Source organism: Loxodonta africana, chromosome 11 (genome assembly GCF_030014295.1).
Source record: "Loxodonta africana isolate mLoxAfr1 chromosome 11, mLoxAfr1.hap2, whole genome shotgun sequence".
NCBI classification, from domain to species: Eukaryota; Metazoa; Chordata; class Mammalia; order Proboscidea; family Elephantidae; genus Loxodonta; species Loxodonta africana.
The window spans coordinates 82,909,923-82,937,537 of record NC_087352.1 but is presented as its reverse complement, the minus strand read 5'-3'; the positions used below and the strand labels follow the sequence as shown (position 1 = coordinate 82,937,537).

General features: G+C 37.1%; 1 protein-coding gene across 1 annotated transcript in view; it reads left to right on the top strand.

Annotated features, from left to right (window-relative positions):
* The window catches only part of TAF4B (TATA-box binding protein associated factor 4b), a 144,080-nt gene that overhangs the window by 99,212 nt on the left and 17,253 nt on the right, over positions 1 to 27,615 (top strand). Inside the window, exon 14 of the mRNA XM_003406347.4 lies at positions 12,841 to 12,945. Coding sequence (XP_003406395.2) covers positions 12,841 to 12,945 — 105 coding nt within the window. The remainder of the gene's footprint in view (positions 1 to 12,840; positions 12,946 to 27,615) is intronic.

Sequence of the window (27,615 nt, the reverse complement as noted above, 5' to 3'; positions counted from 1 at the left end):
ACCTTTTGGTTATCACCCATAGCACTTAACCACTATGCCACCGGGGTTTCCAGGTAAGGGTGATAGGCTGGTGATTTTTTTTGGGTAACTTGCCTTTTTTTTGTTTCCTTTGTTTTTAATAACCCTTTTATAACCCAATTATTTTCTGCTTTGAAATTTTTGCTGATAGTGTGTTTTCAGTAATGGAAGGCATGCTGAATCAAGGAGCCTTTCTGAATTTTTGTTATGAAATAGGGATTTTGATAATACTGTGTGGGGCATCTATGCCCCAGTGAACTCTGTTGATAGGAAACATTGGTGGGATGAGGCATTGATAAAATCGTTTTATTAGGAATTTTAGTTGGTGAAACTTTTCAAAACTTGAGGTAATCCGTTAAGGACACCCTACAGTGGTTGCACATCATTGTCATTTCAGTCTCCTCCTCCTCAGTGCTGCATTCTCTGCATTGCATTCTAGCTCCTTTGACAGGTAAATGCATTCCAACCTGTTGGAGCAGTATGTCACCTGGCATCGTGCTTACTCCTGGCTTGTTTCTCACCAGAAGTGAGGGTCTTCCTCTTCTCTACCTTTTCCGACCCACAACAAGCTGCCTGATAAGAGTGAGTCTGAAGGATAGTTGGTCACATCTGCCCTCGTGGTTATAGTTCGACATTGTGAAATTATTTACAATGCCAAGGTCAGTAAGAAAATACAGCAGTCAATGCCACCATTTGATAGAGTGCCTTCTGATTGCATACCTTTTCCTTCTCTGGTCAAAGTGGTCCACTCCTCCCACAATTGTGTTGTATTATGCTCTTGGGCAAGGGATTACTGAGGAGGAACCACTTTTTTTCTTTTGGCACTAATAATATCCTTTCAATTATGGAGCAGTGACAAAACTGTTACAGGTTTATTGTCCTGCCACTTTTCTTCCAACGCATGTCCTTCCGTACAAAACCTAAATTCTCTGCTAATTTATCTTTCCTCTTCAGCATGTCTGGTAGCCCCTTTTATCTACTTGCACTGTTCCGACAGCATACAGTCCCCTTTCGTTCATGCTTTTCATCAAGTGATAAGTAAGATAATTGTCAAAGCTTATGAGAAGGGTGCCATGTACTGCGTAGTCCAGCACTCACCAAGGGAGAGAGATGAATCATTGTCTGCTCCTTTTTTTTCCACAGTAGTTGTCAAATTGACTCACAAAGCCAGTTTGTGAATCAACCCAGCACCAAACTTTGTAACCGCGCTTGATGGGCCTTTATGGCATATATTGTTTTATTGATGAACGACCCTTGAATGGCACCATGCTTTTATCAACTGCCATGACACTTTATGGCACATACACCTCCTTTAGGTGGCTATTGAGAGCATTGATAATTGGGCACAGTTTGTGAAGCCAGGTTCTCCTTTGGGCATAGTTTTTGGATTACCATTGCAGTGTTTATTCTTGTCAGTTTCTTGAATCTGGCTTTAGTCATAAGTTCTGGCACCGAAGCAACACCCAGGCTGGGGTCACTGAATCCATAATGCCTGAGTTCCAGTGAGACGTATGTACCCATCAGTGTGCACAGCAATGAATGCTTTTATTTCCTCTACAGTTGTAGACTGCCAGCTTTTGGTTGACTTTCTAATCTCCTGCCCTCTAGATGGTGTGGTGCACTCCTGGGTCACATTAAGATTTGTTTGGTCCTTTATAGTTTCCAAAATCTCTCCCATAAATACAGACAAAAAATAACCTACTTCTGTGTCTTCATGGGCCAAGTCCGGGTAAACTTCGGCATGTTGCTGAAGCCAGGTTGTTAGGTTGTTAAAATAGAAGACATCCTCTCACCGTTCCTTCATTTCCTTCCCGTTCATCATGCTCGTCATCATCTGCTTCAACCCTTTCCTCTGCAACGTCAGCTGCTTCCCCATTCTGTGCTACATCAGTGTTGTTGTTCCTACCTGCAGGATGTGCTGCAGATTCCAAAAGATGGGTAAACTCCTCCAAGGGATCCTTGTCACACCGGTCCGAGTCCTCTTGGTTGTTGTTCAGAGAAAAAAATCTAGAATTTCATCATCCTTCTCAAGATATATCTGTTAATAGTTTGTGTGTATGTTTTGGTTTTGGGATTTTGGTTGTATATAGGATTTAAACTTGCCATTTCCAGTAAACTTGATATTCTTAGCAGTAATTCAGAAGTGATTCTAAGTTTCGATGATGAGAATTTAGAGTTTGGGCAATAAATTTTTCCAAAGCATTTCTAAAATTCTATTTAAATTTTGTTTTTAAAGTGTCTATTGTTTGGTGGTTAGGGGTTTTATACTTCTAACTTTTCCTTATGGAGTCTAAACAGGACATTATTCTTAATTCCTTGTGTTCTGGACTCAAAACCTTGTAGTGTACTTTATTTCTCTTAGGTTCTTTCAAAGATTCCTATTTGGTGGCATTAGCTATTTTTATTGCTCCTCATGTATTTATTGGGTGGCGCACATAAGCTTTTGAGACACATTAACTTATCTCTCAGCTTTATTTATTTTGATTACTGATTGTTTATATCTTATTATGACTTTCCAAAAGTTTGTAGCAGAGTTGGACTGAAGATGACACCACTCCGTATTTTTGCATCAATTTGTTAACAAAAGGCAGCTCTGTTGTCTTCTGTACTTTTCAGTGCCGACATTTTTCTATATTTTGCCTTTCTTACACATGAAAAAGACACCTTTTTTTGGATTTCCTATATTGTCAGTGCCATACTATCCAAATAATTTAGTCATTCCTGTTAAAGATGTCCCTTTGTCTGTCCAGGCAGTTGGCTATATAACACTTGTTTCTTCAGTCTTCATGTAGTTCCTCTGATTCTACCTAATCTTTTGGTTTCTGTTTCTATTAGTTTTTATTTTTCCTTGTGTTTTATTCCCTTTGAAAATTATGTGCTTAGCATCAAGAACTACCTTGTTTGACTTTACCTCTAAGAGCTTGCGTAATCTTTGAGGCAATCTATTAAAGTGTTTTGGGTCTTGATTAAAGTTAGAGTTGCCATGATTTGTGCTTTAAAAAGAACAGAGACAAGTCTAAACCACCAGGGATAAAATAATCTGCAATTATTGTTGGTCTTTTGCTCTTTATGGCGATGACTTGAATTTCAGGGAACCCTACTTAATATCAGAGAGACTGTAATAAGGGAAATGAAGGCTTCCAACTTTTTCATTAGCTGTAAAGAAAGGAGTGATGATATTCCTAAAAGAACCTGCCAAGCCTGTTTGGTCTCTTTAGACCAAGATGTACATTGATGGTGTTGATGAGCAAATGGCTTAAGTTTTATGAAACAAAGCCTAGTTGGAATATACCAGAAATCTCTTGTCAGAATTCTGGTTAAACTAGCTTTTAAGGGTTCTGATTAAGATGTAATAAACTCACTCTGCACTGTCTCTTCCACTGAGCACAACTATAAAACCTGAACAGAACGCATGGAGCAGCTATTTGAGAACTTTGAAAAGTAAATAGTGGACAGATTGGGAAAGAAGATTAGAATTTAAAATAACTACTGAGCCAGCCATTCTCTGACACTTGGTCTTCCCCCTCCCTATGGATCCTCATGCTGCCTGGCCCTAGACACAAACACAGTTGCAAATTTGTGCAGCAAAGTAGAGTAACTAAAGCCTCAGCTTTCTGGCTAGAGGACCAAAAAGTGGAGCCCCAGGGAATCAGAAATCATTAGCAAGATTGTGGAGACAGAGAAGCTCTGGAAAGTAACCCCATATCATTGTTACAAACCTCTGGGCCCACCCCTCAAGCTACATATCAAATGTGGATCTGATTCTAATGAGTATACCAAAGACTTTAAGAACTGAAGTATAACAGACCACTGTTAGGCTCCAGACTGACCACTGGGTGGTGTGTATGAGGACTGATCTGAATATCATTGCAAAGGCTTTCTAAAGTGAACTGACTTTAGAGCCCAGCCGACAGAAGTAATGTTGGAACTTGGGGTCTGAATCCAGCTGGGTTGATTGCATTATAAACCAAAAACAACATTCCTCGAAGAATATAAACAATACCCATAGTCTCATAACTTAATATTCAAATTGTTCAAGATAAAATCCAAAATTACTTGGCATCTGAAGAACTAGGAAAATCTCAGCTTGCGTGGGAAAAAACAATCAATAGATGCCAATCCTGACATATGACGCAGATGTTAGAATAATCTGAAAAACACATTAAAGTACCTACTGCAGATATGCTCCAAGAAGCATTTGCAACTCTCGGAATGATTGGAAAAATATAAAGTCTCCCAGAAAAAGATACAAAGAATAACATTCTAAATTATAAATTTTAGAAAGGAAAGTTATAATAACCAAAATAATAAACTCACAAGATGAGCTCAGTAGCAGGATAGAGATGATATCGGAGTCAGTGAACGTGAAGATGGATAAATAAAATGTATGTAATCTGCATAACGGAAAAAAAAGACATTATTCGTAGTTAGATGCAAATCAAAACCACAGTGAGATAATCACCTCACTCCCACCTGAATGACTATGATCAAAAAAATGTAAAATAAACAGGCGTTGGTGAGGATGTAGAGAAAATGGAACCCTCATCCATTGCTGGTCGGAATGCAAAATAGTATAGCTGCTGTGGAAAACAGTTGAGTGGGTCCTCAAAAAGTTAAACAGAACTACCGTATGACTGAGCATTCCCAATCCTAGGTATATACCCCAAAGAATTGAAAGCAGAGATGCAAAGAAAAACCTGTACAATAGTGTTCAGTGCAGCACTATTCACAGTAGTCAAAAGGGGGAAACAACCTAAATACCTATCAATAGATGAGTGGGTAAACAAAATGTGGTATATACGTAAAATGGAATATTACTCAACCATAGAGAAATGAAGTACTGGTACATGACTACAATGTGGATGAATCTTGAAAACATTATGCTGAGTGGTATAAGTCAGTTATAAGAGGACAAATAGTATATGACCTCACGTGTATGCAATTGGCAAATGTATAGAGACCAAACCTTATTAGTGGTTACCAGGGGTGAGAGGAAACCCTGGTGATATAGTGGTTAAGAGCTGCAGCTGCTATCCAAAAGGTCAGTAGTGTGAATCCACCAGGTGCTCCTTGGAAACCATATGGGGCAGTTCTCCTTTGTCCTGTAGGGTCGCTATGAGTCAGTATCGACTCAACGGCAGCCGGTTTTTTTTTTTTTTTGGTAGTGGTAAGAGGAAAGAGGAAGAATGGGGGAATCATTGCTTAACCCAAAAACCCAGGGGACACTAAATTTGTGTTTGGTGAAATAATTTGGAAAAGGATAGTGGTAATGATTGTACAATGTGATGAATTTAATCAGTATCGCCGAGTTGTACATGTAAAAGTTGTTGAATTGGCAAATGTTTTGGAATATATATTTTACCCCAATTGGAAGAAGAAAAAAAAAAGCCTCAGAGACATGTAAGACAGTTACAGAAGGCCTGGCATTTGTGTTATCAGAGTCCCAGAAAAAGAAAAGAGAAAGATGGCAAAAAATTAAAAAAATTAGTGACTCAAAATTCCCCAATTTGGAGAAAAACACAAACCCAGAGATTCAAGTAGCTCAGTGAACCCTCAGACAGGATAGACATAAAGAAATCCAGGTTTAATTAATCTCTGAAAACTAAAGACATAAAATCTTGAAAATAACCAGACCTATTGCGGTCAAGTCGATTCCGACTCATAGTGACCCTGTAGGTCAGAGGAGAACTGCTCTGTGGTGTTTCCAAGGCTGTAAATCTTTGTGGAAGCAGACTGCCACATCTTTCTCTCATGGAGTAGCAGGTAGGTTAAAACTGCCGACCTTATCGGTTAGCAGCCAGGCACCTAACCACTGTACCACCAGAGCCCCATATTTCCAATAGGGGAACAGTAATTCAAATGACTGGGTTTCTCATCAGATACTATGGAGACCAAAAAAAAGTGGCAAAACATTTTTAAAGTGCTGGGAGAAAACAGCTGTCAACCAACCCAGAATTCTATATCCCGTTAAATATTCCTCAGGAATGAAAAGAAAATAAAGACATTCTCAGATGAAGGAAAATGAAGAGAATTTTTTGTTGCCAGCAAATCTGTAAAAGAATTGCCTAAAAAGTTCTGCAAATTGAAGTAAAGTGATACCAGAAGGAAACTTTGAAGATCAGGATTGAAGAAGGAGCAACGGAAATGATAGATATAATAGACTATTTTCCTGCTTTTTGACTACTTAAGATGTGTTTGGTTAAAACCAAAAATTAGAGCATTATTTAGGGACTTTCAATGTATGTATGTGCAACATATAAAAAACTGTAACAAAAGGAGCCCTGGTGGTGCAGTGGTTAAGAGCTCAGCTGCTAACCAAAAGATCGGTGGCACCAATCCACCAGCCACTCTTTGGAAACCATATAGGGTGGTTCTCCTCTGTCCCGTAGGGTCGCTATGAGTCGGAATTGACTCGACAGCAACAGCTTACAACAAAAGGGACATACATATGGGTGAGGTTTCTACATTTCAGTTGAAGTAGTAAAATACTGATTCTAAGTAGACTAAAAATTTAAGTATGTTTATTGTAATCTCTGGAGTCCCACTAAAATAAAAAGAAACTACAAATATACAAAGAGATATAGTAAAAAAAAAAAAAAAGATAAATTAAAATGGAATATTAAAATTGTTCAAATAACCCAAAATAAGTTAGGAAAGGAGAAAAGAGAAATGAAAAACAGAGGGAACAAACAGAAAGCAAATAATAAAATGGTGATATTACTAAATCCAAACATCAATTATTAAGTAATGTTCTAAATATACAATTAAATGACAGATATTTTCAGAATGAAAAGGCCATGACTGAACTATATCTGTCTACAAGAAACTCGGTTCAAATGTAATTATATAGCTAGGTCAAAGTAAAAGGATGGGAAAAGATGTGCCTTGAAAACACTTAAGAAAAATGTAGAGTGGTTATATTAATATCAGACAAAGTAGACTTCGGAGCAAAGAAAATTATCCATCTAACAACAGAAGGAAAAACTGACAACTGAAAGGAGAAATAGACAAATCCACAATTACAGTTGGAGACTTCAGAACTTCTCTCTCAGTAATAAATAGAACTGGTAGAAAATCAGCAAGATTATAAAACTAAACATCAGTCAGTTGAATCTAATTGGCATTTAGGAAACACTCCACCCAACAACAGCAGGATGCACATTTTGTTCAAGAGCACATGGACCACTACATAGACCATCTCTCTGATCATAAACAATCCTTAACAAATTTAAAAGAATTGCAACTATGCAAAGAATATTCTCTGACCATAACGGAATTAAACTAGAACTGAATTAGAGAAGATAACAGGAAAGTCTCCAAACATTTGGAAATCAACTAGTACACTTCTAAATAATCTATGGGTCAACAAGGAAGTCTCAAAGGAAATAAGAAAATATTTTGAACTAAACAAAATTGAAAATAAAGGAAACCCTGGTAGCGTAGCAGTTAAGTGCTGTAGCTGCTAACCGAATCCCCCAAGTGCTTCTTGGAAACTCTGTGGGACTGTCCTCCTCTGTCCTCTAGGGTCGCTATGAGTCAGAATCAACTCGATGGCAATGTATTTGGTTTAAATTGAAAATATAACTTCAAAATTTGGGAATACAGCTAAAGCAGTGCTTAGAGGGAAATTCATGCCATCAAAGCTTACAGCATTTTTATGCAAATAATGCACACTTTCTACATTCCTTTGCCAACCCCTCTCTCCCCGAGAGGTGTTTTTATAAGTGCCACTATACCATTTTTTTAATACTTGTTGCTTGTAAAAATACCATCTGTTACTTGTGTAATATACAGCATATGAGAAAAGAAGAAAGGTCTCAAATCACTAAGTTCCTACCTTAAGAAACTAGAAAAGGAAGAGCAATATATACCCAAAGCAAGAAGAAGGAGGGAGATAATAAAGATAAGAGTAGAAAACAATGACCTTGAAAATGGGGAAAAAGAGAATCAGTGAAGCCAAAAGCTGGTTCTTTGAGCAACAAAAGTGATAAATTTCTAGTAAGACTGGCAATGAAAAAAAGACATAAATTTCTAATGTCAGAAATAAAAGATGGGCTATTATTACAGACCTGTGGATGCCGAAAAGCCAAAAAGGTGATACGGTGAACAGTTCTGTGCACATAGTTTAAGAATTCAAATGAAAATCTTAATGACAGTTTTAAAAGCAATAACCTGTTTCTCAAAGTACAAGCTACCAAAACTAGTCAAAATGAGTTAGATAACCTTAATAGTTCTGTAGTTATTAAATGTTATTTGTAGTTAAAACCTTCCAATAAAGAAATCTTCAGGTGCAGAAGCTTTTATTTCATAAATTTTACCAAACATATACAAAAAAATTAGCACCACTTCTACATAATCTCTTCTAGAAAATAGAAGATATAGAAACATTTCCAGTCTAATTTATGAAGCCAAAACCAGGACATTACAGATCAACAGAAATACATACCAGTGTCCCTCACGAACATAGATATAGAAAATTCTCAACAAAATATCAATAAATTACACTAGGAATATATGAAAAGAACGATACACCATGACCAAATGGTGTTTACCTTGGGAATGCAAAGCTGATTTAATATTTTAAAATAAGTCTGTATAAATCCACCATTTTAGCAGTCTAAAAAAAGAAAAACCACTTGATAATATCAATTGATGCAGAAAAAGAATTTGACAAAATTCAACCTCCATTAATGATTAAAAAAAATCTTAGCAATCTAGGAAAAGAAGGAACTTCCTCAGTCTGATAAAGGGCAGCTGTAAAAAAACTTCTGCTAATATCATTCCAAATGATTTATTCCAAAGATTAAGTGCACTATGCTGATTTTTTGTACGTCATGTAGAAAAAAATTGGCATAGGTGCTTATGAAAATACCTTTCAGGGGGAAGGAGTGGTTGGCAAACAAATGTAGAAGGCACATGTTATTTGTATTAAAGATACAGTATGTAGAAAATCCCAAGTTACTTACCAAAAAGAAAAACAGACATCCTCCTAGGACTAATAAGTGAATTTAACACAGTAACAAGATGCAAGGTCAACACACAGTCTTATTTCTAAATACCATTAAGGTACAATTAGAAACTGGAAATTACAAAAAAATCCATTTACAATCTCTCTTCTCAAAATGAAATGTTGCTGTTAGGTGCCATTGAGTCAGTTCTGACTCATAGTGACCCTGTGTACAACAGAACGAAATGTTGCGGGTCTTCTTTTTTGCTGACCTTCTGCTCTACCAAGCGTGGTGTCCTTCTCCAGAGACTGATATTTCTTGATAACATGTCCTAGGGAGCATTCTGGCTGTACTTCTGAAACAGATTTGTTATTTCTTCTGGCAGTGCTTCGCCAACACCATAACTGAAATGTGTCGATTCTTAGGTTTTCTTTACTTGTTATCCAGTTTTCACATGCATATGAGGCGATTGAAAATACCATGGCTTGGGTCAAGATGAAATAATTATAAAGCTAACATGTACAGATATTTGTATGCTATGTAAACCGCAAAATACTGATGAAAGAAAAGATTTAAATAAATGAAGAGACATACCATGATCATGGATTTCAAGACTTAACGTAGTAAAGATGTCAGCTTTCCCCAAGTTGATTTACAGATCTAACACAATTCCTGTATGTATATACCACCTGATTTTAATAAAAAACTTTTTTTTTTTTTTGGATTTTAATACTTACTATAAAATTGTAGGGATCAAATTAACATAGTATTTGGAAAGGGATAGACTATATAGATCGTTAGAACAGAGTAAAAACTCCAGAAATAAACCCACATAAATATGGCCAATTAATTTTTGACAAGGTGGAAACGAATTCAATTTGAGAACGTATAAGTCTTTTCAACAGAATGTTTGAGCAACTGGACATTGATGTGTAAAAAAAAATTGTGCCTTAAACCTCACTCCTTATATAAAAATTAATTGTAAATGTAAAATGTAGAAGTACAAACTTTGTGACTTGAGGTTTAGAAAAAGACTCTTAGACATGGTACATAAAAGAAAAAGATGAATAAATTGGACTGCAACAAAATTAAGAACTTTTGCTTTGTGAAAGAGAATGAAAGAACAAGCTATATAGACTGAGAGATACTTGCAAATTACATATCCAATAAAGAGTTTGTATGCGGAATATATAAAGAACTCTCAAAACTCAACAGGAAGAACACAACCCAGTTTCAAAATGAGCAGAACACTTAGGCACTTCACCAATGAGGATGCATTATGGCAAATAAGCACATGAAAAGATGTTCACCATCATTAGCTATGGAAATTAAAACCAAAGGGAGAAACTACTACATACTACTACACACCTATTAGAAATACCTCGAACAAAATATAATGAGATGTCAAGTGCTGGCAAACATGTAGCAGTAGGAACCCTCATACATTGCAGATGGAAATGAAAGATGCAAGGTGGCACAGCCATTTTGGAAAATAAGTGTTTTGGCAGTTTCCTATGACCCAGCAGCCCTGCTCTTGGGCATTTACTCTAGAGAAACAGAAACTTAATTTTCCTACAAAACCTGCATACAAATGTTTCATTAAAGCAGTTTAATTCATAATCATCCAAAATTGAAAACAACCCCAAAATCCTTCAGCAAATAAACTGCAGTACATCCATAGAACTGTAGCACAGCCAGCAATAACAAGGAATGAACTATTGATATGCAAAACTTGGTTGAATCTCACATGCATTATGCTAAGTGAAAGAAGCCAGTCTCAAGCTGTTATACACTGTATGGTCCCATTTATATGCCATTCTCTAAAAGACAATAAGGAGCCCTGGTAGCGCAATGGTTAAGCGCTTGGCTGCTAACTGAAAGGTCTGCAGTTCGAATCCACCAGTTTTTCTGCTGGAGAAAGATGTGGTAGCCTGCTTCTGTAAAGATTACAGCCTTGAAAAGCCTATGGGGCAGTTCTTTTCTGTTTAATAGGGTCTCTGTGAGTCAGAATTGACTCGACAGTAATGGGTTTGGTTTTTTTATCTTGCTGATGCCATTTCTTTACAGGGAAGAACTTAAAAACATAGCTTGCTGTGTGATTTGTGCTGCAGGGTGGATTAACTAAAATCATTTTGTTACCTAGAAGTTCTGGGTTATGGCAGCATCAGACTCTAACACTATATGTTTATTGTTAGAAAGACCAACAACAAAAGATATTTTGTAATTTCTGAGACACGTATTTCTAAAATAACGTTTCTAGCAATTTATAAGTAAACAGTTTAACAGAATAATTTTTGCCCTGTAATTTGTAGAGGAAATAGAAAATGATTCTTAGCTTGCTTCCTTTATTTAGCTGCTTTCTGTTTTACTAAAGATTCATTACCTATGGCTTATTCTTTATCTTCTAATATTAAAAAAAAAAAAAAGTGATCTTAAGGTAGAGTTTCTTTACTTTGTACCTCCTTGAGATTGTTTTACCATTAACTGTTTCCTATTTTTGTTCTGCTCATGTGTTAAAAATTTGGTTAGTGCTCTTTTAAGAGAATATTCTAATATATCCTCAGAATAACCCGACAGTTTACTTTCACTTAACTACCTTAAAGTCTGATCTTGTTTGAATATTTGACTAGCACCAGCTCCGTGTTCTTTCTTCCTTTTCCTCCATAGTAATAAGGTTTTGGTGGAAATGAAATGTTTCTTCCTCTTCTAGAAAAGCTTAAGGACCTATGCAGTGATGTTTTGTTTTGACTTTCTCATTTTTTTTTTTTTAAGACTACCACTTGATGTGTGCCTTGATGAAATGAGGCTATTATCATGCATTTATTCTCCATCTTTACTGTCTTACCCATCTGCCTTTTAATAGGAGATATTTTATGACCACTTCTAGATAGATTACCCATATACTTGATTATTAACTAAAAGATTTTAACTTACAGGGAACCCAGGATTGAGAAGGGAGAGTATTGAAATGTTGTGGGATTGTTAACCAGTGTCATAGAACAATGTGTATACTGTTTGATGAGCAACTAGTTTGTTCTATAAACCTTCACCTAAAGTACAATTAAAAAAATAAAGTCCCTTCGGGGGAAAAAAATAAAAGCGTATACTTTGTAGATTTAGGCATTCTGGGTTAGGTATGATGAAAGCTGTATGACAAAATAATACTAAATCGCTTTACATTTTTGCCATGGAGATAAATCTAGAATATGCTCTTTTATTTGCAAATCAGAAAGCGTACTGTATTGGAAAAATTAAGATTGCTTGCTCTGAGTTCCATTTCTACCGTTTACTACATGAATGACGGTAAAGAAGTTTTCTCAACTGCTTACAGCCTCACACTCTCCATTAGTAAAAAGGGGATAAAGTATATGGATGATTTTTATGTTATTATATCATTAATATGTATCTTTCTATGTGGTTATGAGAGGTGTAAGTTAATATTTTGAGGAAGTGCTTTGTAAATCTGTAGTAGAGTTGTTTCCTATAGTGTAGAAAAAATGTTTTTTTAATTTTCTTTAATCTGAAAAGGTTGACCATAGTTATGTCTGTCTCTCTCCAACTTACTGTTCTACATACTCTCCAGGCATTTCTTACCTGAGCCCAACCTGGGAGAGATTGATTAAGGTTTCCATGCCTTTCTTCTACTATCCCATACATGCCCCCTCCCTAAGTTCGGCCTCTGCCGATAAGAGATTCAGAGAATGTTGGAGTAAAGAAGTCAGGGAATGTGCTTTTGGCTTTTAGGGAAATCTAGTATTTATTTTACACTGTAACCTTATTTGGGGAAGAATACAGAAATAGGCTTAGTGATCAGTTTCTTTGTCCCTCTGAGCATGACTATGTGTAAACACTGTTTTTTTTTTCCATCTTCCAGTTACAACAGTTGGAGCTCGCACAGATACAGCATAGAGATGCCAATCTTACAGCCCTTGCAGCTATTGGACCGAGGAAGAAGAGACCATTAGAATCTGGAAATGAGGTATTGAAATAATTTTCTTTTTCTTGTCAAGAAAGCAACCCAAGTATGAAGCAAAGACATGGAAGTGGTTTAGCCTACCTTGCACAGTATTGCTGCCAAACTCTTCTTCATAAAGCTTTTCTTTACCTATTTTATGAAATTTTAATTTTTGCCTGGTTTTTAAGAAGCATACAGTCGCATGTCACTTAATGTCCATGATACTTTCTGTGAAACAGGACATTATGTCACTTAGACATTGTTCAAACACCATGTTACATATAGGCAGTCCTAGGATTATGAATGAGTTCCATTCCTAAGTCTGTTTTTAAGTCTAATTTGTACATAAGTCGGAATAGTTAGCTGCGGTTCATGTCTAACATCAGTCAGATGTTTGTCTTAGTATATGTTGTGTAGTGTACCTTTCTATGTGTAAAAAACATTAAAGAAACACTTCCTGATACACTGAACATCTTTAACATAATAATGCAGTAATAATAATAATGTTTTTGATGCATGCCTATTTGTTATTAGGAACCGTTGTATATACCTTGAATTTTTAATACAATAGGCCTTCTGGAGGTTGGGATCGCAGACATACATGTGGTCAGATGTTGCCCGGGTGTTATGTGGCACGTGACTGTATTCCCTTGAACCTAATTTTACTTACTACTTACTTCACACTTCTTCCTGTCCTGCATCTCCAGTCATACTGATTTCTCATTATCTCCATTTATTGGAATTTCTGTGCATTCTTTCTAGTGATCTTATCAAATGCTACTTGTCTATTAATACTGAATCTGCCATCTTATTTTATCTGTGAACCCTGAGTATTTACTCCCATACGGACTTCTTTTCTGAGCACATAATGTGTTGCATGGCATTAATGATCTTTGATTGTTCCTTGTATATTTTTCCTTCCATTAGATTGTGAACTTCTTGAGCAGGGACTATGATCTTATTCCTTTATATTCCCTGTAGAATTGGGGGCATGACTATTGTTAATTGCTTGATTAACGCCAAGGAAGGACCTTTCTTACACCTTCAGAGCAGTTGTTCTTCATAATGTCCGATTTTAAGATTGATCAACAGGGCTTAGGTAGAGGTGTGGTAAGAGCTTCGGGGTGGGGACAGTGAAAGCACCGAGTCTCAGCTCTTCTGCCTTACAAATTACAAATGTACTTCGAGGCAAGCTCCTCACCACTGTTGATGTTTCCTTTATTTATGAAATGATAATCACCTCAGTAGATGAAGGGTTAAAAAAAAAATTGACTTCTTTTTTCATTATAAGTGAAATGAATGTAATATGTTCACATGTTTTAAAAAAATCAAACTTTACAGTATATGAATATATAAAAAAAATTTCCTCCTCCAGATTTCCAGCCCTCTGTCCCTTGCCATCCAGGTATAACCACTGTTGGGTTTTTTAAGTATCCCTTCCAGAAAATTGTTTTCAATACGGGCACGTACTGATGTGCGTTCACAAATCCGCATATTTGTTTTTACTTAAATGTGATCAAACTGTATCTGTGGTTCTGTCCTTGATATTTCTCCCTTTCTACCATCTACCTCATATAGATTTATCTCATACTTTTTAAAGATATGTGACAGTACAGTGTTTAGATAATGCATAATTTATTCTGCCAGTCCTCTAATGGACATCTCCAGGTTCTTAGACTTATTGCCTCAGAGAACATCATTGTACTTAATTCCCAGAAGTGAAATTCCTGGGTTAAAGGGTGTGCATGTTTGTAAAAACTTTCTCAGAACATTCAAACATATACAAAAGTAAATAGTATAATGAACCCCCATATGCCTACCACCCAGTTGGAACCACTATTAATTTTTACCTAATCTCTACCAACTTTCTCAGGGAAGGTCTCCCCGCTCCATTCAGGCTATTTAAAGTCAATCCCAGACTCAGTATGGTTTTACCCGTAAATATTATTTGTTACTTTTTATTTTTCGATAAATATTTAAAAATAACTCTGAATAAGTTGTATGAGTTTTTTTACATCCACCAGTAGCATATAAGAGCACCTGTTTTCCTGCACACTCATGAACACTGGGTATTATCTTTATGTTGAAAAAATGCAGTTTTTTAAATAGAGTGATTAAATTGTGAGTAAAGTTGAGCAATTTTTCATGTGTGTATTGTCATTTTCAATTTTCCTTTTTCCTGCTTAGTTATATTTTGATTAAGGAGACAAAACCCCTCCCCCCCCCATTTTTTCTTTGGGCTTTATTCATCTAAAAGTTTTGGGGCCCTGGTGGCACAGTGGCTAAGAGCTCAGCCACTAACCAAAAGGTCTGCAGTTTGAATCCACCAGCCCGCTCCTTGGAAACCCTATGGGACAGTTCTGCTCTGTCCTCTAGGGTCACTGTGAGTTGGAATTGACTCGACAGCAAGGGGTAAAAATAAAAATCAGTCTTTCCTTTTTGTCTTCTGGACTTAAGCTCTATTTAGAAAGCCCTTTTTTAATTAAAAATTTGTGTTAATACTTTTGTCATTTTACCCTTAAAGTATAAACGTTTGATTCATCCAGAATTTCTTTTGAATAAGAGTTGAGATATGGGTTTATCTTTATTTCCTCAGCCCTCCGTCCTCCATCCTCCTCCCTGTCTAGAAAATTGTCCAAACACCACTTACTCAGTAATTCTTTCCCTATTATTTGAAATAGCACCTTTATCATGTGCAATTCTGTATAGAATACAAACTCCCGTATGTACTGGAGCCTGTTTCTGTACACTCTGGACCAGCATTGTCTAACAGAACTTTTCCGTGACGATGAAAACGTTCTGTGTTTGCACTGTCCTCAGTAGCCACAGATGGCTGTTAAGCTCTTGAAATGTTACTAATGTGACTAAGGAAATGAATTTTTAATTTTTAAAAATTAAATTTAAACAACCCAGTGTGGCTGGCTGGTAGTCATTCTGTTGAACAGTACAACAGGACTATTCTACTGACGTATGTCTAGTTAGATATCAGTTCCAACTCCTAATTATTATAAAAAATACCTAACCTGTTGCTGTCAAGTTGATTCTGGCTCATAGCAACTCTGTAGTCTTTTAATATATCTGAAAACATGGTAAAAAGCAGACCGCTAAAGGGATTTGTGTGTGTGTTTTTTTCCCCTACGTCTCTAGCATGGGACGGCCCTGTGTTCTTTATTTTTGGTTCATTTGTGTATGAAGGTATGTAAGTACTGTATTAAAGCAGGGTCGTGCTTTTTCATCATGAAGCATATTTCTGTAAATATGCCTAGTTCACATACTTTTTTTCTTTATGCTGCAAGAGTAGTTATTTGTAATGGTTTTTTATTTCCATAGTTATTGTTTATAATATCATAACGTTACCCTTTGAGAAAGAACTACAGGGATGTCTAAGTTGCTGACATACTTTTGTATTATGGTAGCATTGTACAACAAATTCTGTTCAGTGTTTGCTGTTCGAGGAAGCATTGGAACACACAGGATAAGTACATGTACTCTAGACTGAGACAAATATGGGTTTGGTTCTTGACTCTGTTAAGCTTTGTAATCTTGGACAAGTTCTTTAAACTCCACACCTCAGTATTCCCCATCTGTAAAATGGATATAATACCTGCCTTATGGTGTTTTAAGGATTATATTTGATAAATTACTTAATTTTCAGCCTCAAGTAAGTGCTTAATAAATTGTTGCTGTCATTGTAGTAATAGTCATTGCCATATTTTAGCTTTTTATTTTATGAGTAATATATTAAAACAAAAAACCATTGCCATTGAGTCAATTCTGACTCATAGCAACCATACAGGGCAGAGTAGAACTGCCCCAAGGAGCAGCTAGTGGATTTGAATTGCTGCCCTATTCGTTAGAAGCCAAACCCTTAACCACTGTGCAACCATGGCTCCAAGTAGTGTAATTACTTTTAAACATAGTGAATTTGAAATGGTAATTATTAATCCCTTTAGAGCTTTGCTTCTCTGTCTTGTTAGACTTTGTCCTAAATTTTAGAGATGTTAAGTGTTTTTCATTGATTTGATATTTGAATCTGAGAAAGTCCTTAGGTTAGAAAAACAAACAATTGTGCTGTTTGAGTTCACAATACTGAGAAAACTCAGTTTAAATGATTGACATTAAAATGTAAACTTATCTTTTAAATTCAAAACAGATGTTTTCTAACTTGGATATAAATATCTTGAATTGTCAGTTCATGCTTGGTGTTTCTTTAGTTTTGAGCACTTGAGGCATGTGTATGTATTTCCCCCTGTATTTTCTGGATTTTAAGTTTAGATTGTTGTCAGACTTTTATTGAATTAATCAACAGCTAATGTTGTAAGTAATGTCAGTCTGAATTGAAAGTATCCGTTTCTTTAATGAACTCGTGACACTGTTAGTGTAATCCTTATTTTGAAATTAGCTGAAGACTACTTTCTTTTTTGTTGACTTTTATTCATGGTATTTTAATTTTAAAGGCATTTTGAAGATGGGAAACTGGAGACAACTCTGTGGTGTGCTCTTTCAGTGTTTAAGTATACTGCTAATTTATTTGCCCCTCTAATAAATTGATTTGCATTAGTCAGAATGGTAAAAGCACCCCTTTCATTTGTTTTATTCCCTCATAAATAACACAAAAGTGATATTGTTGGAAACAGGCTTTATCTTCTGTTTTCTTCTTTCATTATAGATGAGAACTTGCCGTCTTACCTGTTTAATTTACATTTGCCACAATAAGGATATACTGTCATTCCAGTAAGAGGAAAGTAAGAGCAGAGTCTGGTACTTTGAAGAATATTTCTTTAGTTGAAATGCAGGTTTTTTCTCCTAAAGGAGAGAGGCTTCATTTTGAAAGATTGAATAGAACGATGATGGTTTAAAAAAAAAAATTTTTTCAGAAAATTAGTACCTTTAACATTCAGAGATTATCATTTTTGTTGATAGTAGATTAGAGAAATTACTTTTTGGTCTTTGTCCTTGTTTTTTTTTTTTTTTTCCCTGTTATGATAAAACAAAACTGCCTCTATCCTTAAAAACAGCCTTTTTGTACAATTTATATACTAAACTGGCCTCTTGTAGATTTACACTTGATTTTCTCAGAAGTCCCGGTAAAGTTGAATAGTATCAGCTATGGTATCATGTTACTCTGCAAAGAGCAGCAGGTACCAGTGACCATTTTGAACCAAGTATTTATACTACAAGCCTCTTGGCTTTAGGAGAGGAAAATAATTAAAATTTACTATTTGGGAGTATTTTGAAATTATCATTAATTACTGCCATGGTTTGAAGTTATATACAGAAATAAGTACTTGTGAAGTCTTTTGCAAATGAAACAATAGCTTAGTTTAATTAAAAAAAAAAAGATCTGCCTTGAGCATTATGCTCTTTTAAGAACTATCTACCTCATATATGGGATCAAATTGATAACAGCAACTTGAAAGATTAGATAGGAACCTCAGGGGACAATGAATTTATGTTAATGGGGGAAGAACAACTCAGAAAAGGAGGGTGAGAATGGTTGCACAACTCAGAGAATGTAATGTGTCACTAAGTGCTACATGTAGAAACTGTTGGTGTATGTTTTGCTGTGTCTATTGTCAACAGCAACAGCAACGACAAAACAAAAATTTTAAAAAATAGAAAAATGTGTGAAATTAGTTTAATTAATGTAGACTCTACAGATATTTATACCGTAAATTAAAACCTACTTTAAGATTTAGAGTATTTGCTATTGTGTACATATGGTTGTGTAGATGATATGTTTGGGGTCCTTTGGAATGTTCTGACATTAATAATATTGCCGTCTGCATTCATTAGAGATTCTTGGATTAGAAAAGATCTCTCCTTTTCCCCATTAGTAATAATTCCAGATAATTCACATGACTTATTAATGATCCAGCTTGAATAATGACATTTATTTTTGTTGAATATGAAAATAGGTTTATTTTAACTTTATATGATAACATACCTGAAAAAGTCACATCATTATACAGAAAATAGATTTTTGGAGCTATGAAAGTACAAATTAAGGGATGTCTGAGCGCAATTTTATTTTACGTGCATATTCACCAACATAAATGATGCCTCCTGAGAATGTGAAATTATTTCATTGACTTGAAAATACTGATATTTCTGTAAAAAATTATGTGGTTTACGGTACCAAATGAACCTCCATGGTGGTTATAGTATTAGTATGTCTAGTAAATTTTGCTTAAAATAGTGTTGGTTTGCTAACTAAAATGAAGAAATTATCAGGTAGATAAGTATATGCTCTTTTTATCTGGAAGCAAGTTAGAGTGTTATCCCTTTAATTCTACTTCTTGAGGATAAAAGGAAAAAGTGTTTTTGAAACTTTGCAATAAATTAGAAAATTTAAAATCATTATTAAGCAATTCTGATTTCAAGACAAGTGCATTTTTTTCCCACAGTTGACTTATAATTCAGAGAGAAATGTCAGATATTGATAGCAGTTGTCCTGTCTCTCCCTACAATTAAGGGTGTATCCCCAAATGCATTTCTTCTTCTTCGTTATACTTTTTTTTTTTTCCTAGCACTGAAAATAAGCTGTTTAGTTTTGGATGTTGTGATAATTACTTTTAAGTAGTCATTCTTTAAATGTTAATGCTAAATATTAATAAGAAAACCCAGGCAGATATCATTTGAATAGAACTTATAATTCTACTGCAATATCCTATATCCATATTTTTAACTGTTGTGTTGTGTGGCCTCACTATAAGACTAATAATAGAAATCATCACATTGCAGTATTTTGAGATAACTTATGGATGTAGGGGAAAGAAGATGAGAAGCAACACTTCAGGATAACACGTTAAGTTCGTTGTCAGGTATATTTCATGTTGTAGCTTGCAGAAGAGTTTTCTACTGTTTTTTACATGTATTTAGAGATGACTTTTGAGAAATCCCATACCATAAATAGTATTCCACTTCAATTAGAACCTTTTTTGTGTGAAACCTAAGATATTGTCTGTATCTATTTCACTATTGTAGCAGCTTAACCCCCACTTTAGTTCCGACTTGATATTTAAACATTGGGGTAGCTGGTTTGATTTTGGGGGTAAGGTGGGAAGAAGGGAAGCAGTTTTCAGAAGGTCGTAGCAAACAGCAATAAAAGTCAGGATAAATAAGTAATGCTGCTGTGAAGTAGGAAACCCTGGTGGTGTAGTGGTTAAGGGCTATGTCTGCTAACCAAAAGATTGGTAGTTCGAATCCACCAGGCACTCCTTGGAAACTCTATGAGGCAGTTCTACCCTATCCTGTAGGGTTGCTATGAGTCGGAACCTACTCGACAGCAGCGGGTTTGGTTTGCTACGAAGTAAACAGAAGAGTTTTAAGAATCTTTTCTGTATGTTTTCTTTGTCATTTCGTGGCCCTGTATCTGGGTGCCATAAAACACAAAGTGTTTCTAAAAAAGGAGTCCTGATGGCACAGTGGCTAAGTGCTTGGCTGCCAACCGAGAGGTCAGCAGTCTGAACTCACTAGCCGCTCTGCAAGAGAAAAATGTGACAGTCTTCTTTCGTAAAGATTACAGACAAGAAAACCCTATGGGGCAGCTCCTGTCTGTTGTACAGGGTCCCTGTGAGTCAGAATTGATTCGATGGCAATGGCTTACTCTGCTAGACACCTGGTCCTCTGGAGGGCCAAGTATGGCTTTTTGGGCCTAAGCTGTGTTAAGGTTAACCCAAATTCATTTTTGGTACCTGGTATATGACTTTAAAACCACAAAGGAATTAAAGCTGTTTTTGAGCAATAAACTGAACTTGTTTGAAACCATATTTATCTACTAATCAGTGCTGAAGCAGTGTAAAAAAATAAAATGCATTTTATTTTGGAAAAAAAAAAGTTTTCTTTAGCGTTGTTACTTAAGAAGTACATGGCAGAGTTTGAAATAGCTGACAAAAATGAATTTGGCAAGTTTGTATTTTGAAAAGTTTAATTTCATTCTTATGAAAAAGAAAACCATTTTCAGTCATTTTAATAGATAGCCAGAAATCACTAGGGCATTTCACTAATGTCAGTTTATCTCAGAAAAGTATTACCAGTGTCACAGAAACACAAATACCCTCTCACTACTCATCATTATTCAATATTATGTCCTCAGTGTCTTGGGATGTTGTAGACACTCAACAAAAGAATTGGTTAATGGAATTCCAGAACAGCCTCTGGATTTATGAAGGAATCTGTGTGGTAGGTAGCCATTTTTCCCCTCCATGTTAATCTTTATAGCAGTAATACCTCTCTCCCTGCCTGTATGTTCTTTCTGGGAAGTGAGAGTCAGCTAGTTAAGTGCCAGGTAGTTATATGGCTACAGCCATATTCTTCTTCAGTCAGAAGCTCAATGTGGGGACAACAGGCATTATTTACTGAAGCTCAGAAACATTGGCATGGGCAGCAGTTGGGCCCACAGCTCCTGCAGTTCCCCTGACTGATCTCCTATAGCATCTCAGAGTTCCAGGCTATTATGTACAGTTCCTGGAGCAGCAGCCTATGTCATAGTTCCTCAGCTCCCCCCAGATCCTTTCTTTTAGCTTCTCTGATTCGTAGGCCAGGCCCAGCACCAGACACAGGAGCAACAGCTATAGATAAACTTTTTAGCCAGGTTGTGTAATTATATAAGACTGTATCTCTCAGCCGTGGTGGTGCAGTGGTTAAGTGCTCAACTGCTAACCAAAATGTCAGTGGCTCAAACCCACCAGCCACTGTTTGGGAGAAAGATATGGCAGTCTGCTTCTATAAAGATTATATAGCCTTGGAAACCCTATGGGGCAGTTCTGCTCTGTCCTATAAGATTGCTGTGAGTTGGGTTGACTCGATGGCAACCAATTTGGCTTTTTTGTTTGTTTCATATCTCTGCAATAAATACCATATTCTATACCATTAATAGTGTTCTCTGATCAAACTTGGACTGATTCAGAATTTTGTACCATAAGTAGCTAAGAGGAACAGCACATTAAGGATGGTGTCCTGAATTAGTTTTGGGTTTTCCAGAATTGGTTCTCTGGCCTAGTTCGATTTAAAGGCATTAATGACCAGGTTTTTAGTGGTAAAGGGGCCACTGGTAGTACATGACAATACAGTAGCAAAGCAGACTTTAATTATTACCTGTATACTCCAGTGATCAAGTGCCCATAGAAGGCAAGGCTTTTGGAGACCAAGTATTTACTACCACAGAACATTTTGGTGAAAATAAGAATAATGGGATTGGTTGGTTCCTTCAAAGTATGCTAGAGAACTTAGGGAAGAAAAATGGGAACACAGGGCTTTAAATTCTGAGCTCAGGATCTATATAAGGGACTTGAAACCCTCTGTTTGCCCTTACTAAAGGCCATTAGAATCCGTTTGCTTTCATTTGTCAGGGTCAGCAGTACACCTTCACTGACCCACATCAAGCGCATATCAACTCCTAATCAGGAGTTAGACTTTTTGGAAATAGTGAAAGGCAGAGACTTCTGAAGACCAATTCAAAGTCTAATCCTGCAGGTGGCTGAATTACAATGCAAATTGAATTTTAGCCTTGGAAGGTCATTTCTGTTAATATTAGGACATTTATTGGGTAAGAATGGAAAACTAGAATTTGGAGTGGGGAATATGGACAGATTCCAGTGAATCTGGGAACGAAACTCTAAATTCTGCTGAGCTTCCTTTGCCAGTCATTCTACCCCTGTCAGAGGGGGAGGTAAATCTCCTGAAGAATCTGTGATGGCTTCACTTGAGGTAGTTACCTTGGATGGGACTACTCATTTTCTTCAGGACTTATCCATACCATCTCTCATTGCCTCTCTGCCTATTACCAGGCTCAGGTCCTTGCAGTAGTCCCCTAAGTGTGTGCTCCAAGAAGAGGTATGATATACACTAAAAGAAATGAATGATATTGCCTGCAATTACCTGGGGAGTGGTCTAGAAATGAATTAGAAGGGTGTGGGTTTAGAATGGAAGTGTAATATAAAGTTGGGTCAGGCTCAGTTTATTGTTACGGGCTCATAAGCAGAGATTTCAGATTGAAGATGTTAGGTCAGAGGGCTAGGAGCAGCTGTAACAGTTTGCTAGATTGGTTGACTGAAAGCCAGACCAAAAGTTGGTGTAAACTAAGTGATGTTGCGAGGGATGCAAAACTTTCTTCATGTACTATAGAGGAAGTTATCCAAAGGCTTAGGGAGATTGGAATGCTAGAGTGGATTTATCATATGAGATCTGGTCATATATGTCCCCCTGGTGGATCCAGAGCTACAAAAAATACATTCATCAGAGCTACAAAAAATACATTCATTAGGGGTGCCCCATCTTTGAAGAGCTTTGGTGGCTATTAAAGACAGTAATGATAGGAAAACTGCTGCCTTCAGACTGGGCTCCTTGTGAATTCAGTGGGGATGATGGAACCCTGGGTGCCAGAAGCAAGTAAAAACCAAAACCAAACCCAGCGCCGTCGAGTCGATTCCGACTCATAGCGACCCTGTAGGACAGAGTATAACTGCCCTGTAGAGTTTCCAAGGAGCGCCTGGCGGATTCAAACTGCTGACCCTTTGGTTAGCAGCCGTAGCCTTTAACCACTATGCCACCAGGGTTTCCCCAGAAGCAAGCAGTGGCACTTAATTGCTAAAGACAAGATGACTCTGATTATTGTAAATAGCAGAAAGGCCAAAGCAGTAACCAGAATAGTTTGAGCTGTAGAAATCTTTGGCATTGGTTAATTGATCGTGGTACCACTAGGACTGAAATAGGTGATCAGCCTATTAAGACTTCCTTGATTTGTATAAATGGAAGAGCTCTAGGTCTGATGATCAGAAGTATGACTTGGATCACCACAATAAAGAGTCATAGCCCCGTAATCAGTTCCCAAATTTAAAACAAGTTCACATACCCTAAGACTTTTGAATGAAGGGAGAACCAAGGCCCCCTTGAGTAAGAGCCCTGCTATACAGCCAACATTTTATACTATGAATCTCTTTCTAGTCTCCCCTTAAAAGATCTGCAGCCATTTACAAGGGTGACTGTGCATTGGGGAAGAAGAATAATTAGAATTAGAATAATTAGACCTTTTAGAAATTGCCAGACACAGGTTCTGAGTTCCAGGAGATCCAAAACACCACTGTTTCCATCAGTTTTGGCTTTGGTCAATCCCAGTGGGCCCCTAAACTCACCCTATGGTTAGTTCTACATTTCTGGAATGCATAATTGAATAGACATACTCAACAACTGGTAGAATTCCCACATTGGTTCTCTGACCCCAGGAAGAGGGAAAATTGAGTGGAAGCCACTAGAATGGCCTCTAAATATTAAAACAGTAAACCATTTCCTGGAGGGATTACAGAATCGCCATCAAGGACATGAAAGATGCGGGAGTGGTGATTCCTACTATCCTCATTCAGCCTGTGAAGAAGACACTTAGGTCTTGGAGAATGATGGTAGATATCAGATGGTGGCATCTATCTCAGCTGTTCCAGATGTGATTTTGTTTGCTGGAGCAAATTATTGCAACCTTTGGCTTTTAGTGGAAATACCCTGGTGGCATAGTGGTTAAGTGGCTGCTAACCAAGAGATTGGCAGTTTGAATCCGCTAGGCGCTCCTCGGAAACTCTATGTTGCAGTTCTACTCTGTCCTGTAGGGTCGCTATGAGACTTGAAGGCAGTGGGTTTTTGGCTTTTAGTATGCAGATACTGATCTGGCATGTGCTCCCCACCCCCACCTCCACATCTGTTAGTAAAAGCCATCAGAATCAGTTTGCTTTTAGTTGTCGGGGCCAGCAATACACCTTCATTAACCCACTTCAAGGGTATTTCAACTTAGAAACCTTCTGTCATAAACTAGCCTGCAAGGATCAGAATCACCGCTCCTCTCCACAGGACAGTACATTGATCCATTAAATTGGTGTCATGCTGATTGGATCTGGTGAGCAAGAAGTAGCAACTCCTCTATACATTTTGGCATGGTGCATGTATTCCAGAAGGTTAGGAATAACTCTCAGAAAAATTTAGAGGCCTTTTATCTTGGGGAACATTCTAGGGTTTCACCGGTTTGGAACATGTTGAGATACCCTTTCCAAGATAAAAGAGAACTTGCTGTATCTGACTTTTACCATCACACACAAAAAAAACACATTTGGATTTTAGAGGCACCATATGCTTCATTTGATCTGAAATGAGGATTGCTCCCCTCTCTATTGCCCTATCCAGGAAGGACTCTATTTTGTTTCTCTTTCTATTTTATTTCCAGTGGGTCCTTCGCTGTCAGCTCTTCCCTGTTCCGTTTTTCCCTCACTTTTGATTCCTCACTGGTGACTTCTTTAAGCTTTCTTCTGCTTCCTCTGTAATGTGAATTTTACATTTAAAAGTGTTATTTGCGGCAGAATAAATACGTTCATTGTAGAAAACATAGCAAAGGAAAAGTTATCTCCACCCTATCACATGTGTTTACAAAAATCATAGTGTACTAATGTTTTTTGTGTCCTACTTTTACACTTAATATATAAGATATTTTCAGTTGCATCATATGCATGTGAAAGCTGGAAAGTGAATAAGGAAGACTGAAGAATTGACATCTTTGAATTTTGGTGTCGGCGAAGAATATTGAATATACCATGGACTGCCAAAAGAACGAACAAAGCCGTCTTGGAAGAAGTACAACCAGAATGCTCCTTAGAAGCAAGGATGGCGAAACTGCGTCTTACGTACTTTGGACATGTTGTCAGGAGGGATCAGTCCCTGGAGAAGGGCATCATGCTTGGTAAAGTAGAGGGTCAGCAGAAAAGAGAAAGACCCTCAACGAGATGAATTGACACAGTGGCATAACAACGATATGAGGATGGTGCAGGACCAGGCATTGTTTCATCCTGTTGTACGTAGGGTCTCTATGAGTCCGAACTGACTCGATGGCACCTAACAACAAGTTTTACACTTAGGAGCCTTGGTGGTACAGTGGTTAAGCAATTGGCTGCTCACTGAATTTCAGGATTGGCGGTTCAAACCACCAGCCGTTCTGCGGGAGAAAGATGTGGCAATCTGCTTGCGTGAAAATTACAGCCTTGGAAGCCCTATGGGGCAGTTCTGCCCTGTCCTGTACAGTCACCATGAGTTGCAATTGACTCGAAGGCAAGAGGTCAACTTTTACACTTAATGATGTAATGTGTACATTTTATCAGTGATATTAAATGCTGTTCTACACGTTTCATTGACCTTCTAAACCCTGGTGGCATAGTGGTTAAGAGCTACATCTGCTAACCAAAAGGTCAGCAGTTCGAATCCACCAGGTGCTCCTTGGAAACTGTGGGGCAGTTCTGCTCTGTCCTATAGGGTTGCTATGAGTTGGAATCAACTCGACAGCAGTGGGTTTGGTTGGTTTCTTTACAGCCTAGGAAACCCTATAGGGCAGTTCTACTCTGTCCCACAAGGTCACTATGAGTTGGAATCGACTCAACAGCACACAACAGCAACAACATTGTTCGACATGTTTTAGTTTTCTGTGTAATGTTATGTGAGCCTATTTGTAACTAAAGTTTTTTTTATATAATTACAAATTGCTGTCCCCCAAAATTGGACCGCTTTACATTCCTACCAGCAATTTATGGCAGTGTCTGTTTATTAGCATCTCATCAATACAGGATATTATTTTTTAAAAAACCTTAGTGCCTTGTGTTATCTCCTGGTCTTTTGCATCGTCAGTCTCCTTTCCATCCTCATTTGAAACCAAAACTAAACCCATTGCCGTCGAGTCGATTCCAGCTCATAGTGACCCTATAGGACGGAGTAGAACTGCCCCATAGAGTTTCTAAGAAGCACCTGGCGGATTTGAACTGCCGACCTTTTGGTTAGCAGATGTAGCTCTTAATCACTGTGCCACCAGGGTTTCCTGCATCCTCGTAAGGAGCCATAATACACTTGTTGAGCTAGCATTTGTATTCATTCATTCACTCATACAATTCTGCTAGGTGCAATGGCAAGAAAAATAGAGACAGTTTTCAGCTTGCTTGGAACTTATAGTCCAAAAAGTCAGTTTTCTTTATCACAGCGGTGATCTGGCCTATTTTGTCTTATAATTAAGCATGTGTTTGCAAAGCACATGGTGATGATTAAGGGTGTACTGGGAGCCTGTGATACAGGATGAGGACCCTTCTTAGCATGGTCCTTGTAGCATATGGCCACAGATACTTGTGGTTACACTGGAAATTAGCGTGATGTGTATAAAATACTGAGTTGTGGTTGCAGAGCTGTCTGTAAGAACCTTTAAGATTCCTATGTCTTTGCTCAGGTATTTCTCTTGTTACATTCTGCTGCCCTCTTAGATATTTTGATCATTGATTTCCCCAGGGCAAGTTGTATTTTAATGTTGTTTTCTGTGTAATATTTGAAGGTTTATGTGGTTTTTTTTTCTTCAAAGCCCTAATGGTGAGCCTATGCTAAGAAGGATTTTTTTTAAGGTTGCCTAATTACAGTGATTCTGTTACGTTTTCAGGCTGTGTCTATATGTATGTTTCTTCTGTAATTTAGGCTAGTGTTACTTTTCTTAGGCTTCTTAAATATTTTCACATGACCAGTTATACTGTTAAGATTATTCCCAAATGTTGTAACTGTTTGTTTTAGTCTCCTATATAGCTGTTTAGTTCACAGAATTACCTAGGTTGTATAGCATTACCTATAATAATATCAATAGATCTTAGAGGGTTTTTCAGAGTGATAAACAAATGCTAATTAACAACAAACGTA